This window comes from Apis cerana, linkage group LG6 (assembly GCF_029169275.1).
Source record: "Apis cerana isolate GH-2021 linkage group LG6, AcerK_1.0, whole genome shotgun sequence".
Classification (NCBI taxonomy): Eukaryota; Metazoa; Arthropoda; class Insecta; order Hymenoptera; family Apidae; genus Apis; species Apis cerana.
This window is the reverse complement of record NC_083857.1, coordinates 3690811-3705954: the sequence shown is the minus strand read 5'-3', so window position 1 is coordinate 3705954 and position 15144 is coordinate 3690811. Positions and strand designations below refer to the sequence as shown.

At 25.8% G+C, this 15144-nt stretch overlaps 1 protein-coding gene across 3 annotated transcripts; it reads left to right on the top strand.

Annotated features, from left to right (window-relative positions):
* The first annotated feature begins 581 nt into the window (after window positions 1-581).
* Window positions 582-12156, top strand: LOC107995445 (myrosinase 1). Of its 3 annotated transcripts, XM_062076020.1 has the most exons (10): window positions 4887-4936; window positions 7093-7251; window positions 7966-8008; window positions 8093-8152; window positions 8653-8771; window positions 8851-8984; window positions 10022-10698; window positions 11076-11226; window positions 11461-11702; window positions 12005-12156. In XM_062076020.1, exons 2-10 carry the CDS (start codon window positions 7236-7238, stop codon window positions 12120-12122), a joined length of 1560 nt encoding a protein of 519 aa, XP_061932004.1. In that variant the 5' UTR covers window positions 4887-4936; window positions 7093-7235; the 3' UTR covers window positions 12123-12156. The 3 variants fall into 3 exon arrangements, with proteins under 3 accessions (XP_016908455.1, XP_016908457.1, XP_061932004.1); XM_017052966.3 differs by lacking the exons at window positions 4887-4936; window positions 7093-7251 and adding an exon at window positions 582-621; XM_017052968.3 differs by lacking the exon at window positions 7093-7251 and having other exon boundaries at window positions 4877-4936.
* Window positions 12157-15144: the final 2988 nt, after the last annotated feature.

Genomic DNA, 15144 nt, shown 5'->3' with positions numbered 1-15144 from the left:
ATTGAAATAAAAAATGTAACTAAACTGATAAATAATAGATAACAAGACTAATAACAATTGTTCGAGTGATTTAATTTTCTCTGTAAGTTGATATATTTGAAATATGCGTAATTCTAACAAAATTCAATTCATGGTTGGTACATTTTTTAATCTCGTTATTTTGGGACGTCACATTTGACGAGGCTCCAGAAATTTCGATCGATGATCAGGTTGGAAACCGATATCAATTGCGGGTGGGCAATATCCGTCGTTTAATTACGTCAAGCATGGTAGTACGTAGAACTGGTATCGTTAAATTTATTAGCATGCTGCGTGCTAATCTATGTTACACGCCTCCTATTTGGTATTCACATATTGCACACTGCCATTAAACAAGTAGCGGTAGCGGTACTGCAAACCTAATAACCGAACAGCCAACGCGAAACATGTGAGCCGAGAATATGAATTCTGCTTTTATTTATGCCAACCGAGAAAGTGTGAAGGTTATATGCAGTGGATAAAATCGCGTTTAAGTGTTAACGTTTTGTTATTGATTAATTAGATTTAATAAATTGGGATAATCTTTCGAATTAAGTTTCGAGTGAATTGTTGGACAGATGCAAATAATAAAGTGTAGTTATGGTATGTAAATTATTTATATGAAAAAATATATGAAATGAATATTATGTGACAGCAGAAGAGAGTAGAAGGTAATACACGTTGTTTGAAATTTTATTTTCCTAAATTTACTGTGGTGTTCGCAACTTTAATCACTTTTCGTAAGGAGGACACGTTTTTTAATAAAAAATGATAAGGATAAAGAGATTAAGACTATCTGAAATTACGATCGTATTAGGTTGAAGGAAGTTATAAACTAATTGGAACATGGAAAATATAGTTAAAATTCTATTTCTAGATTATCTAGAACGAAATTTCACCGTGCTGTGTTAATTTATATTGTACTCGTATTACAAGCTGTTTAAATGTAGATTCTCATTAAAAAGTTTGTTACTATATTCCAATTTGTAATATACCGAAACACGATATTCTAAATTCATGCGATCAATGCGATAAAGGAAAATGCCCGTTCGATTGAGAAAAAATCATGAATTAAGTTATTAAATATCTGTGACCTTTATTTGTAAAATAAATTTATCTTCACTTTGAATATTGAATGTTACACACTTACCAACTAAAATATTGACTCATCGTTATAATTAATCTCATCATTAATACTCGGCATATTTCCGATAAGCTTATTATTTCATTTTCGAGATTATTCTAAATAATAATATATTTTACAATCAATACTGACAGCTCTTAATCACAATTTATAAATAAGAGTAATAAATTAATCAAAAATTATTCAATGGCGCCAATAAACAACTGTACTTTGATTTCAAATTTTTATTCTTAAATATTTTCTCCGATAAGGAGAATCACATAAATTTAAAGAATTTTATATCGAAGGATGAAGTATAATCTAATTGTAAGAGATAGAAGATATTAATATATATATCTTTTCAATGATTGATCGATTCTAGAAGGCAAACAAAACAAACACAATAATTGATATTTATTGTTATTATTATATAATAAAATAGATATAAAATCTAAATAATCATTAAAATTAACGAAATCTTTGAACACATCTTTGAACAATCTTCAAAACAATTGATTCGATTAAGATATGAGATTATCTAAAGCATTGATCTGAAGCGTGGAATTTTTTCTTGTGTCTAATGATAATATAACATTCATTTTATTCATATATTATATTTTAATAAAATGTTATAAAAAAAATGAATATTTTTCAATGATAAAATAGAATATAACTATCATTTCTTATTGAAGTAATAGAAGAAAAGATTGCAGAAAAAATAATTTAGATTTTCAGAATAAATTATTTTTTGTTGGTCAAAATTTCAATAATGTGCTACATCGAATTTTAACAGAAAAGAACGTAAATTTCACTCTCAGATACCTTGAAAAAGACAGTTATTTTATCATCGACTTCAGTTAGAGTATCTTAACTATCTTTTCTTTTAAAGATGTTGATGAAATTAAAGATGTTAAACATCATAGATGCGTTCTTCGCTTTGATAAATACGGTTTTTAATATCCATTATAAAAAAGAAGAAATTAAAAGAAATAAAATTAAATTTTTATCAGTCAAAAAATATAATAAAATATAAAAGAAATTCGTTAAATCAAAAATATTATGAAAAATCTACTTACATGATTGATTCGTATAAATCAATTCTTTCTTATTTTTGATAATAATATAATAAAAATTGTAAAAAGATGTTGTTTAAATTTATTTTTATTTACAATTATTTATATAGAAAATGCTTTAATAATTAAAATGCTCTTTCAATATAATTTTGTAAAAACACAAAGAAATATTCTATAATTTATGACAATAAAAATTGAATATGAACTATTTTGCATTTTCAATATTTCTTAATATAGACATTAATATTTTTTTCTTTTCTTTTTCTCCTAAGAATAAAAACATATAAATATATTTTTATATTATTATGAGAAAAGAGTGAGACACTAGTTTATTTGGCTGTATATAAAAAATTCGATAAACGTCGAAGAGCACTGATATAAGTAAAATTCCATTATGTTTCCATTGTTGCAAATGTTGCACCGTGTATATTCGGTTCGATTTTTCAAGTATGTCGATTAATCGATATGCTTGACAATGTTCGAATGTTCGGCACGGATAAAATGGAATTGTCACGAACAAAAAGCCGAGAGAATGTAACGAGCTAAAAATTGAAATTTCCGTAAAGATGATACGAGAGTATACCCGAACAGAAGTCGTTAAGTTTCAGCGGACATTGCAGATTTCCCCGGTTAAATTGAACGTACTGGGAAAAGCGTGCGTGTGCAGTTAGTAGTTCACTAACAAGGTATGATTAAAGCAAATCCGTTGAGTTAAAATATATTCCTTTTCTCTTGTCCTTATAAAAACATCTTGTTATAATAATCGTATGTATCTTTCGTTAACGATGTCGTGGCCAATCGGATTATCAAAGAAATAAAGGAACGATGTTTTATGGGAGAATTAAAAAATTAAGAATGTAACGCGAAGCATTAAAATGCATCCACTTATTTCCTGGAACGGAGCACTGTGAAATATCGTGGAAATGCTTTACTAAGATAACATCTTACTCATAATAACTGATACAAAAGAATAATTTTATGAAGTTCGAGACAAATTTATTATATTAAATTATATTAAATTTTTTTATGAACCGTGGTTTTATAAAATTTGTTGAATTTATGATAGTCTTCTATTTCGAAGCAATATAAATTTTAAATTTGATCAATAATACTTATTAATAGATATATATATGTTATCATAATCATTCAAGAATTATCATAAAAATACTCACATTAAAAATATCATTTTTTTCAATTCACTATACAAAAAGATTAATTACTCGCTCCAAAAATGGAAAAAATATATATAAAAAGAGAAATAAACTTATATAGCCGGACAGGTTAACTTTAATTTCCGATTTAATAGACACTTTAAATACGCACGCATGTCATCATGAAAAATTATAATTTGGTCCCTTTCAATTAGCGCACACGAGACGGTATTCTCGCGATTAACACCGCCGTTCGATAGGATTTCAATTGGAACGAATGCTCGTAGAAACGTAATAATGCCTATTACCGCTTACCGTGCCTTCTTTGTTCCACGTGGTTTGTTCAACGGCCAACGAATGCCAGTGCGAGTGTATCGTGGACGTGGAGCAGTCTCGAGGAGGAATAGTCTGGTTGGGGTGGGTTTAGGTCCCCGCGACACAATAAACCATTCCACGGAAGGCAAAACACAAGCCACGGCGCCGCTATAACCAAAGCCCAATGTGCTGCTTCATTATGCGGTGCGACGTGGCAAACTGCCAAGACCTCTTTGATAAAGGAGGTGGCCACGTTATACCAGATTCTCGCTCCGTTCCATCGCCCCCGCCTTTCCGCCCTTTCGTCGTAACATGGTGCTGCTGTCCACCCTCTGACGCACATCCTTGACTCTCTGGTACACCAATAAGTATCCCCCCTCTATTGGGTTGGGCGCGGACAAAGAACGAAAAGTTGTGTCGAGGGGAATATACTTTTTGATGTATGCTTCCTTCGTCTCTTTTCCACAGCTCGTTTCTTCCGGTCACGATCGGACCAGTTGTTACGAGTCCTTTGATTCTTGGATGGTATGAGTTTTTCAAACGAATTTCGATTTATCTCGATGGAAATCAGGGGTCGAAATAGGTGCTAGATATTGTTGTTAACTCCTTTGAAATAGATTTTTTTTTAAATGAATGTCATGAAATATTATTATGGATTTATTAAAAAAAAAAAAGAATAGACGGTATGTGAAATTTGAGATTTTCGAAATCGAGTTATAATGGCAAAGTTTATCTTTAGTTATGTTTCGACTACTGATTAACATATCAAATATTTAAAAATTCAATGACAAAGAAATATATGTTATCAACTGAATCTATATCTTGATACACATATAGTTATTGAATATTATATTTAATAAAGAACAAGATTTCTGTTCCAAACTTAGTTAAGCATATTAGTATAAAGCAATAATAAGATATGTAAAAAATTTAAATTTAATCTTTTTTTGTTTTTAAATCATTATTATAAGTATCGCTCTATATTTAATAATTGATAATTAAATAAAATAATCTTAAAAAAATATATTATTTTCAGATTAAATTCTTTACAACATAGAAAACACAGTATAATTTATTATCATGCAGAAATAAAAAACAATTCAACAACTAAGAATGTATTTGAATAAAAAATTATTAGAGAAATATATCTATTAACATATACATATAAAAACATATATAAAGGGAATCATCGAGATGAAATTAATCAGTTCTGTTTCTATAGCCAATCATCAACAGTTACTATAACATAACTAATTGTAAGTCTATTGAAATATTTAAAATTACAAATAATTTAAAATTAATTTCTAATAATAAAATTTTTTGATTTCAAATTACAAATGTAATGAATATGTGTTTCTTGATTGCTATCAAATGTTAAAATAGAAACTATAAAAAGAGATTTCAAACGAAAAATATTTTTTATTTTAACATAGAAATTAAATGGACTTTTATCGTTACGTTATCAATTTATACGCAATTATTAGACAAGATGCTTGTAAACATATATTTAATTATATCAAACTAATTATATTTGTTTAAATTCGTATTCATGAACAATAATTAATTTTATTCTTAAAAGATAAAACAATCATGATTGTGAGATATCACAGATTATATTAATAAGCCAAGAATAAAATTATTTAAATTTAATATTCATAAATTATTCTCTACAAAATTCAATATTAACTCTTAAGAATTTTATTTGCAAACATATTTACATAAGATATTAAAAAAATTTCTTATCATTTGTGTTATGATTTATAAAGATTAATCAGTAATGGTGTCGATTCATTTTTTTTATATGAATCGTGTTGTGAAATTTAAGAGATTCCTCCTGCCCCCCAAAATATTATCAAACTTAAATTTGTTTTTAACATAAATTAAAAATATCATTGTTAAATATTGAGAAAATACTTTTGCATACTTTATTCAAAAACATTAAAAATAATTTTAATGATTTGTTAATGTTATTAAATTTATTTATATTTATGATATATGATAAATACATCGGTTAAAAATTAATCATTAGTTAACGATAATATTAATAAATATATATAAAAAAAAGAATTAAACATAAGATGCATCAATCAAAATTCAATTCAATTTTTTTTTTTACAATATTTGAAAATATCTTTACAAATGAAAAAAGAGAGCATCTTTTGAATCGTTTTAACGGTGAAATTTCCTTTTAAAAACTCACGTAACTTGGAAAACTTCACGTTTTACTAACTTTAGACAAACTTACCAGAGCATTAATAATTTTTCTTCTTAAAAATGTTGCGTCTTACGAATTCTACTGAAAGTAACGTGGAAGCTGTGTTACACTTTAAAAGTTATTTCAAATATTCATCGTCGTAATATTCAATGAACGTGTTCGTTGTGACTGTAATGTGATATTGAAATATTCATTTTTACTTTTAATCATTCAACCACAGTATCTTATTTTTAGAATGCAATCTTAACATCCAATTTATTTATCTAGTTTTATGTATTTATTTTATCATTTTCTACATTGTAATTATCTGATTATATTTGCAATTAATAATAACTGATTTTAATTATTAATTTGTTGGAATATTTCGTATGAGAAAAAAAAATCTATACAATATCTGTATTTAATTTCAAAACAATAAATATAAAAATATTATATTATAATATATTATATTTTTATAATATATTATGTATATAAAAATTGTAATTCCCAATTTTTTTGAAAAGTGCGATGCTCTTCTTCAATTGATCGTTTTCTACTCATATTTATGAAGGGCTTATCCATTGTTTTAATAAATTGTTAATTAAACACTAAACAAAGAATCCTACTTTTTTAAATTTTAATGAAGAACGCGTTAAACGACAGTGTTAAACGACTTTGAATATTGCATAAATGTGATGCCTAAACTGATATTATTGTTCGAGGAACCATTTATTTCCGTAGAACATTTATATTATGGGCTCTAAGTGAACGAACGATGATACTTTAACTTTTTGTAGCTAACTATAATAATTCTAACTGTTTTTTTATGTAAACTGTATTGTCAATTCTATCTGTCTAGTCTTCTATTTTTATTCTCTTCTTCTCTCTAACTCAACTCCAATCCTTGCTTTTCGTGAAAATGCATACTGAAAGGGAATTGAAGGGATCAATGGTCGCGTTTCGAAGGATGACTCCTCGCGAGATCACATCGCAGAATCAGAGTCTTTGCGCTCGCTTCCACAATGGTTCATGGCGTGCAAAAGTGGCCGTTGCTGTTTATCTTTATCTCGGTATCTTTATTTAAATTAAAGATCTGGAAAACGTTAGTTGAATATATAACATATCCTAAACATATGCAATTTAACATGTAACATGCAACATTCACTAGAAAGTATATTCGCATGATAGAATTATATCCGACTCAATCTCGATTTTCAGTCGTATAATGTTCCCTATCCTGTAAGGGCGAATACTTTTTGATCCACTTTCTTCGCAAACTGTCGTAAAACTGCGTCTTACCGGTATGCCATGCTACATCTAGCGTACCAGCGTATTTCGTATCGGGTTATCGAAGAAACAAAATGGAGAAAAGGGGAGGTAGGTGCAACAAAGTTTTCGTACCTCTCTGCGTATTTTTCTATCCGGCTTATATAACCTTAGAGCCGAATGTTTCGCGGAGATTACCTGTCAGGATACGAATTTCCCGCTGGAAAGATTTTACCGAGGTATTTTGAAGACGGAAACGACGAACCTCGGCGGAAGGCTTCTTAAATGTATTCGCTCGTTTTATTTGTATCTATTGCTACTTTTCATTTGTCCTTATTATGATTGTTCCACCTTTAATTTATTCGACAGAGAGCATAGCAATAATGAAGATTGTGATATGGAATAGACGAATAGTTTCAAGTTTGTAATCCTTATTCGGTATGGATATTGAGAAAGTTTTGTTTCGTAATCCTTGGAAAATTGAAGAAGTAAGATTGTAGCTCTAATATCAGTTAAAACGTATATACGATGAAAAATAATTTTGAAATAAAATTTTAAAAAATTTTAGTCTATTTTTTTTTCTTATTTTTTTCAATAATAAAAATTATTCTTATATGTCATCCTTATACTTGTTTGTACGATATTTAACTTTTCTTGTTTGAAAATATTTGTACATTTAGAATACTATATTGTGTACTAATACAATGTACGTTATAGAAAAATATTATAAAAGTTTTAAACTAATCAATAAATCGATAACAAATGATTTTGATAATATCGTAATAACGATAATTTGTAAGCTTTTAATTACTTTTAAAATTTTAGACAATATCATGTTGATAAAAACTCGAGGACAGAAATATTCCAGGTATTATATTATCACATTGATAACATATAAAAATTATATATATATGTGACAATTTTAATTATAATCAGTGTATTTATATCATAGTTTCGAAGCAAATATGTTCGCTACGTCTTCACTAGGAATTATATTTTTTCTACTTGTAATGTGAGTATTTTATTTTTTTTTTGATATAATTTATATTAACTCTTTCGATACATTATTGTATTTCTAATATCATAAGTGATTAATTTTTTCTTTTTGATCATTATTATAAAATAAAGTGAAATTAAAAGATGTATAAATATCTTTTTTATTACATATTTGAAACAACAAATATCTCAATAATGGTGATAAAAATTTAATTATAATTTTATCATTTTAAGATCATTTTTATCTTAATTCATTATTATGATTATTTTTTATTCCAATTATATAATGTAAAAATAATGTAAATATAAATAATAAATATTTATAATTTCCAATTATATTAATTGTTATAGAATATAAATACTTATATTGAAAAAATTAATTACAATTCCTGTTTTCTTAAAGTAATTTTCTTCTTCGTATATTTTTTTAAAATATGAAACTTAGAGCAAATTAAATTTAATTATTCTATATGTTCAACGTATGATAATGATTTTTCAAAGATAGATTCTTTTTAGATCTGCAAGTGGTGAAGTTGCTAATAATATTAATATAGATTATTTACGATTTCCTCCTAATTTTCTTTTGGGAGCTGCGACAGCCGCATATCAAATAGAAGGAGCTTGGAATGTGAGCGGTATGCAATTATAATTTTAATTTTCATTTTTAAATCTGTTAGTTTTTCTAATATTTCTCATTTTGTCTTGAAAATGTAGATAAAGGAGAAAGTATTTGGGATCGATTCGTCCATTATCAGGATCATCGTGTTTATAATAATGATACGGGAGATATTGCTGCGAACTCTTATTATAAATACAAGGAAGATGTCGCTCTTTTGAAGAAAATTGGAGTAAATATATTTTAACATATTATTATTTACGTACTATAACAATATCTAAACTATAAATATTTAAATAGTTATATAGAATTTAATGATACTATAGCTTTATTATATAAGATAAGTATATTTGATTTTCATTCAATTCCACTTTATGAGATAATATATTGAAAGATAATATTTATTGCAGAGAATTAGAATTCAAAATATGAGAGAATATTTTATTTAACTTGAAATGATTGACAGAACAATTCCTAGTTTTATAAAAGATCATGATATGGAAAATAATTTTAATTTCATCTAGAATAATTTTATATGTTGATGTTTTTATTGATTAAAATTATTTTTAAATCCAATCAGATCATTTCGAAACTAATATATCGGTTAAATATTTTATTCCATTTATTAATTAATTTCTTTTTCTTTTCTTGGTAATTTAATTTAAAAAAAATCTCAACTTAAAACTTTCATTGTTATAATTTTTTCGTTTGATTTTTTGCTAGAAAAATATATTTTATACTTTATTCTTCTTTTTTCTTGTGATTAATTATAACTATATATAATATAGAAATACTTAATTAATTCTTAATTTCCAAATATTATATAGAGAAATGATTTTTATCTCTATAAATATACGCTTTAAATAATTTAAGAATTCACAGAATTACATGTGTCAAAATGTCATTCCTTACCTGCATGACATGTTAGAACAGACTGATATACATAACGAAGTTTCCTCAAATATATCGAGAGATTGCGTGATTTAAATATTTCTAATCCTTAGTTATATACAATTTCCAATGTAATCTCACATAATTGAATAGTAGAATTGTTCAAATAAAAGAATTAAATTTATAAGAATTGCACTACTTTCGTATATACAATATCATTAATTATATTAAGAATTGTACGATTCAATTTTAAAAAAATTATCTTGATCATTGAAAATCTAATAAAAAAAATCATTGATTATTTAAAACTCATTCATTACTATTAATCATGAAATATTAATAAAAGTCAATAATAAATCAAATCTTCTTACCTTACAGTTTAAATCGTATCGTTTCTCTGTTAGCTGGCCACGAATTCTACCAACTGGCTTCGCAAACAATATCAGTAAAGATGGTATTCAATATTATCATAATCTAATCGATGAATTGTTGGCAAATAATATCGAGCCTATGATGACGCTTTATCACTGGGATCATCCGCAAAATTTGGAAGAGACAGGTGGTTGGTTGAACTCAAATATGGTCGATTGGTTCGGCGATTATGCGAGAATTGTGTTTCATGAATTCGGTTCGAAAGTGAAACGATTCATTACGATAAACGAACCAAAGAGCGTATGTCAGAATGGCTATTCGTCCGGCATATACGCGCCTGGTAAAAAATTTCACGGTATCGGCGAATACTTGTGTATGCATAATATAATCAAGGCGCATGCAAGAGCTTACAGAATTTATGAAAAAGAATTTAAAAAGAATTATAATGGTCAAGTTGGTTTTTTGATCAATATAATGGGTTACATACCTAGGAATTTGACAGATACGCGTGCTGTGGAAGTTGCTTTCCAGTTCAATGTCGGCTGGTGTCTGCATCCAATTTACTCGAAGGAAGGTGATTACCCAAAATTGATGAAGGACATGGTGGGTAACAAAAGCTTGGAGCAAGGCTTCATGAAATCTCGTTTACCTACGTTTGAACCAGATTGGATTGAATACATACGGTATTGAATAATTTATTTTATTAAAGTTAAAGTTTTCATAAAAATGATGATTTTATCTTACGATACAAAATATCTTATGATACATTATTGACTAATCGTGACTAATAATTTATTGTTAAAAGATACGATCAATATATTTCATAATTATGAGTAACTCAATAATTCCATAATTTAATTTAAATTATTTAATATTTTAATTATAACGAATATATAATAAAATTTTTTAAATTTCTGATTTATAACATAAGATAATATTTTTAAGATATTTGCAAGACTACATTAAGATATTTTTATGTGCTATTTAGATAATCATGCAAGGAATATGATATTTGATGCAAGAAAATATTTTAAATCGTGTATTAATTCTTTTTATACAGAGGAACTTCTGACTTCTTGGCTGTGAATCATTATACTTCAAGGTTAGTTACATTTGGTTCTATGGGACAATTGCCATCTCAAGAAAATGATCAAGGAGTGAAAATGTTCACGGATAATTTTTGGAAGTCATCAGCATCAGATTGGTTAAAAGTATGTATTTACATTATAAATTCTTATAAATTTTATATTTGAAATTTGAATCGTTCACATAATTCACGTATGATATTGATACTAAAAAAAAAAATCAAACGAATTAATGGAAGAAAAATTTATCAAATTCGAGTTATAACATTTAAATATAAAAACATATATAAATAAAAAAATATTTGCGATGATAGAAAGACCTCTATATTAATCAAACGTTACAATAATCATTGGTTCCAGGTTGTACCTGAAGGTTTCCGGATTAGTCTGAAATATTTGGCAACATATTATGGAAATCCTCCAATGTATATCACGGAGAACGGTGTTTCCGATTTTGGAACACTCAACGATGATGATAGAATCTATTACTATCGAGAATATTTAAAACAGATGCTTCTCGCCATTTATGATGATAAAGTGAATGTACAAGGATATTTCTTGTGGTCCCTTTTGGACAATTTTGAATGGTCCAAGGGATATCGGTAAGTAATTTTATATTAATTATGCCTTATTTGAATATTTTTATATTATAAAATATCTTAGAATTGTTAGAATTAACTTTATATCGTGAAATTAAATTAATAATTATTTAGTTTATTCAGTCAGAATTTTTTTAAAGTTTTGAAAGTTTTTTTTCTTATGAAGATACTAAATCAGAGATAGGTAGTCATATATTTCTTTAATTTTAAGATACTTTGTTTGATAATAAAATTAACGTGTAAATGCATGTTCTGTTAGAAAATATTAAATTAATTACAAAAATTAATAATATTTTAATTTTTAGAGAACGTTTTGGCATTGTATATGTCGACTACTATGATTCTAATAGGACACGTATATTGAAAAAGTCTGCTTCCTGGTGGGAAAAAGTTATAGCTGCTGGAAAAATTGACACGTCCTGAATCATCTTGATTTATCTACAAAAAAATAATAAAATATAATTAATTATAATTATAATGAATTATTAATAACATTTTTAAAAGTTACTGTTAATAACACAACTTATATTATACAATTTTTCTTGTTATGAATTCATGAATTTTAATTGATATTCTTAGTAAAATTATCAATATTATCATTTATCATTAATCATATTTAATATATTTTTCTTGTCTAAAATTAATATCTATTTATGATATTAATTTTTATCTAATTTTATTCTTATTATTAATTTAATAATATTTTTTATCTAATTTTTTCAATTTTCTTTTTTTTCTTCGAGCACATAAATAAATTATAATGTATAAAAATTTTAAGATTTTCAGGCGGATTATATATGACTCCATTTAAAAATAACGATTATCTGAAAAAAAAAATATATTTATACTATCAAATAATATTTATACTTTATTTTTATTTTATTATTGCACATTTTTATACTTACTTTACTTTAAAAATCTTAAAAATCGGACAGGATAAAGTCAACCGAGCCTAAAGTCGGATCTTCAAGAAAATCCTTGTTCCCTGAGTAAATATTAAGCAGAATGTATGTGTAATATATGCAGAGAGACTGGAAATCTGTGCTTTTGAATCCCCACGTGAGGGATTAGCTATCCGTAGTCTATTCGGAACTGAGAAAATTTAGAGCACTTGGGACGAGTGGTGCTATATCCGGTTAATTATATCAACGAGAAAGAGGAAAAAGAATTGGTAAACGATTCGAAAAAAGGGTAACGGAAGCGTGGACCGACGAAAATAAAGAGAAATTAGCGAGGAAAAAAATAAAAGGAATACGGTACGTAGGAAGATGAAAAGAGATTGCTGGCGTTAAATATTCCACGCGTCCACATTAATCCTTTTCGTAATATTCGTGAAGTGAGTTTTTCCTAGTTTTTAACGATGTAAACAATTATGCTTTTTAAAATAATAACGAAGATCTTTTGTTCATTAATAACAATGAATATAATGTATAATAGAGATACAATGATTAGAGATATTATTTAACAATAAGTATTTAGATACATTAGATTTAACAATTAAGATGATAATATATTTTTATTTTTGTAAATCGAATTTTAAATATTCAAATAGTAACAAATTATTGCTGAGTTATGAAAATATATTATTTTAGAACTTTCTTGAAGCTCATAGAATTTATTGATTATTATTTTATTCTCTTCTGTTTCTATTGTACTGTGTAATTAATTAAGAAGAAAGATTATTGAAAAAAATTCTGATATATACTATTAATTTTTTTGACGCAGATTTGTATTCCAATAATATTTTTATATATGTAATTAATTAATACATAGTATATATTAGATTTTTATGTTATTTGTTTTATTATCAAAAAATTATGAAATAAACGAAGACAAATAAAATAGATAAATTTTATTGTTTATATATATAAGATAAGTATTAAAAAAAAATAATATAATAAATAAATAGAAAAAAATAGATATCTTTATGATTTCATATTAATAATTTATTATCATCATCTTAATTGCCTTTAATTCAATTGTTATGATATATTACATTTAATTTTTATGATATACTATATATACTATATTTAAATATTTAAAAATAATTATATAATTAAATAAAGTATGTTTTTTTCAATTATATTTATATTATCATTTTAGAAATGATGAGATTAAGTTTAATGTTGAAAAAACAAATATATATGATACATATACATTATTATATTATATGTCATTAAATTAAATAATATGTTATTAAGTTACTATGTTACTATTATAAATATTACTATATTATGTATATTATATTTTAATTCTGGTAATAGTAAAATGATTGATATTATAATACATATTGATAAATGATAGATATTATAATAGATGCATAAATAATACATAATACATTTTTTGTAAAGTTTTACTATTTTTTCATAGCTTCGTTTCTTATCAAAATCTTTTAAAACTATTATATTCTGTAAATCTTTCTTAAAATCAAAATTATTTTATTATATTAATTTCTTCAAAATCAAAGTCAAAATTAAAATCTCTCTAAAATAATTCAGTTGGCTAAAAAATTTATTCATCTTTCGTTAATATATACTTAATATATACTTTTTAACAAATTTTATTAAAATATTTCACGCTTCTAAACAGTATTGTACAGTATTGAAATTGACAATTCTAAAAAGAAAGAAATCTTTGCAATAAAAATCGATAGCAATACTCAATGATTCGATAAAAGAGGAAACTAAACTTTTTTTCATATCGTATCTAAACGATAATCGATAAAAAATATACGATAATCGAGAAATATCAGAAAGATGGCAGGATTGTGTAATTGTAAAAAGATCGTGGAGGCGACAAATGAAACAATATACGCGAGAAAATCGTATGAAACAATGGCGAAGCAGTTTGCACGTTTCTCCTTTCGTTTCTTTCTTTTTTCTCTCCTTCACAGTTACTCGAGTTGATTTCGATACATTTTTCTGACAAACAGTCTCGAGCCATTTGTTCGACAATATCGCGATTCTTAACGTTTGCCTTTACTTTCAGCCTTTCGAGAAATTCGAAAAGCGCGTTATCAAACGCAGAAATAAGGAAGTTCTTTGAAGTAGGTAGGTTTCATGAGCGGATGGCACTCGAAGAGGAAAGGAAAATGTTCTTCTCCATAGATTTTTGATTATTATTTTTTTCCACGATGAAGAGGTTTCTTTCATTTTGTTCGATAGCGATAAAATATAAAAATGTTTCACGTTAGTATTTTTCTCTTTTAGAATTTTTAGTGGAAAAATTTAAAAAATATAAAACCAGAGAAAAAAGAAATTTCATTAATTTACTTTAATATTATTTTCAATGAAATTATAAATCTTGTTAAGAATTCGATATTATATTTTATATTTTCAAATTATTTAAAAATGGCTAATTTTAGATTTTTATTATTCTTTTTCATTTCAATCATCAATTCATTAAAATGGAATTTCTTACTCGATTTCATTTATATGATATTATT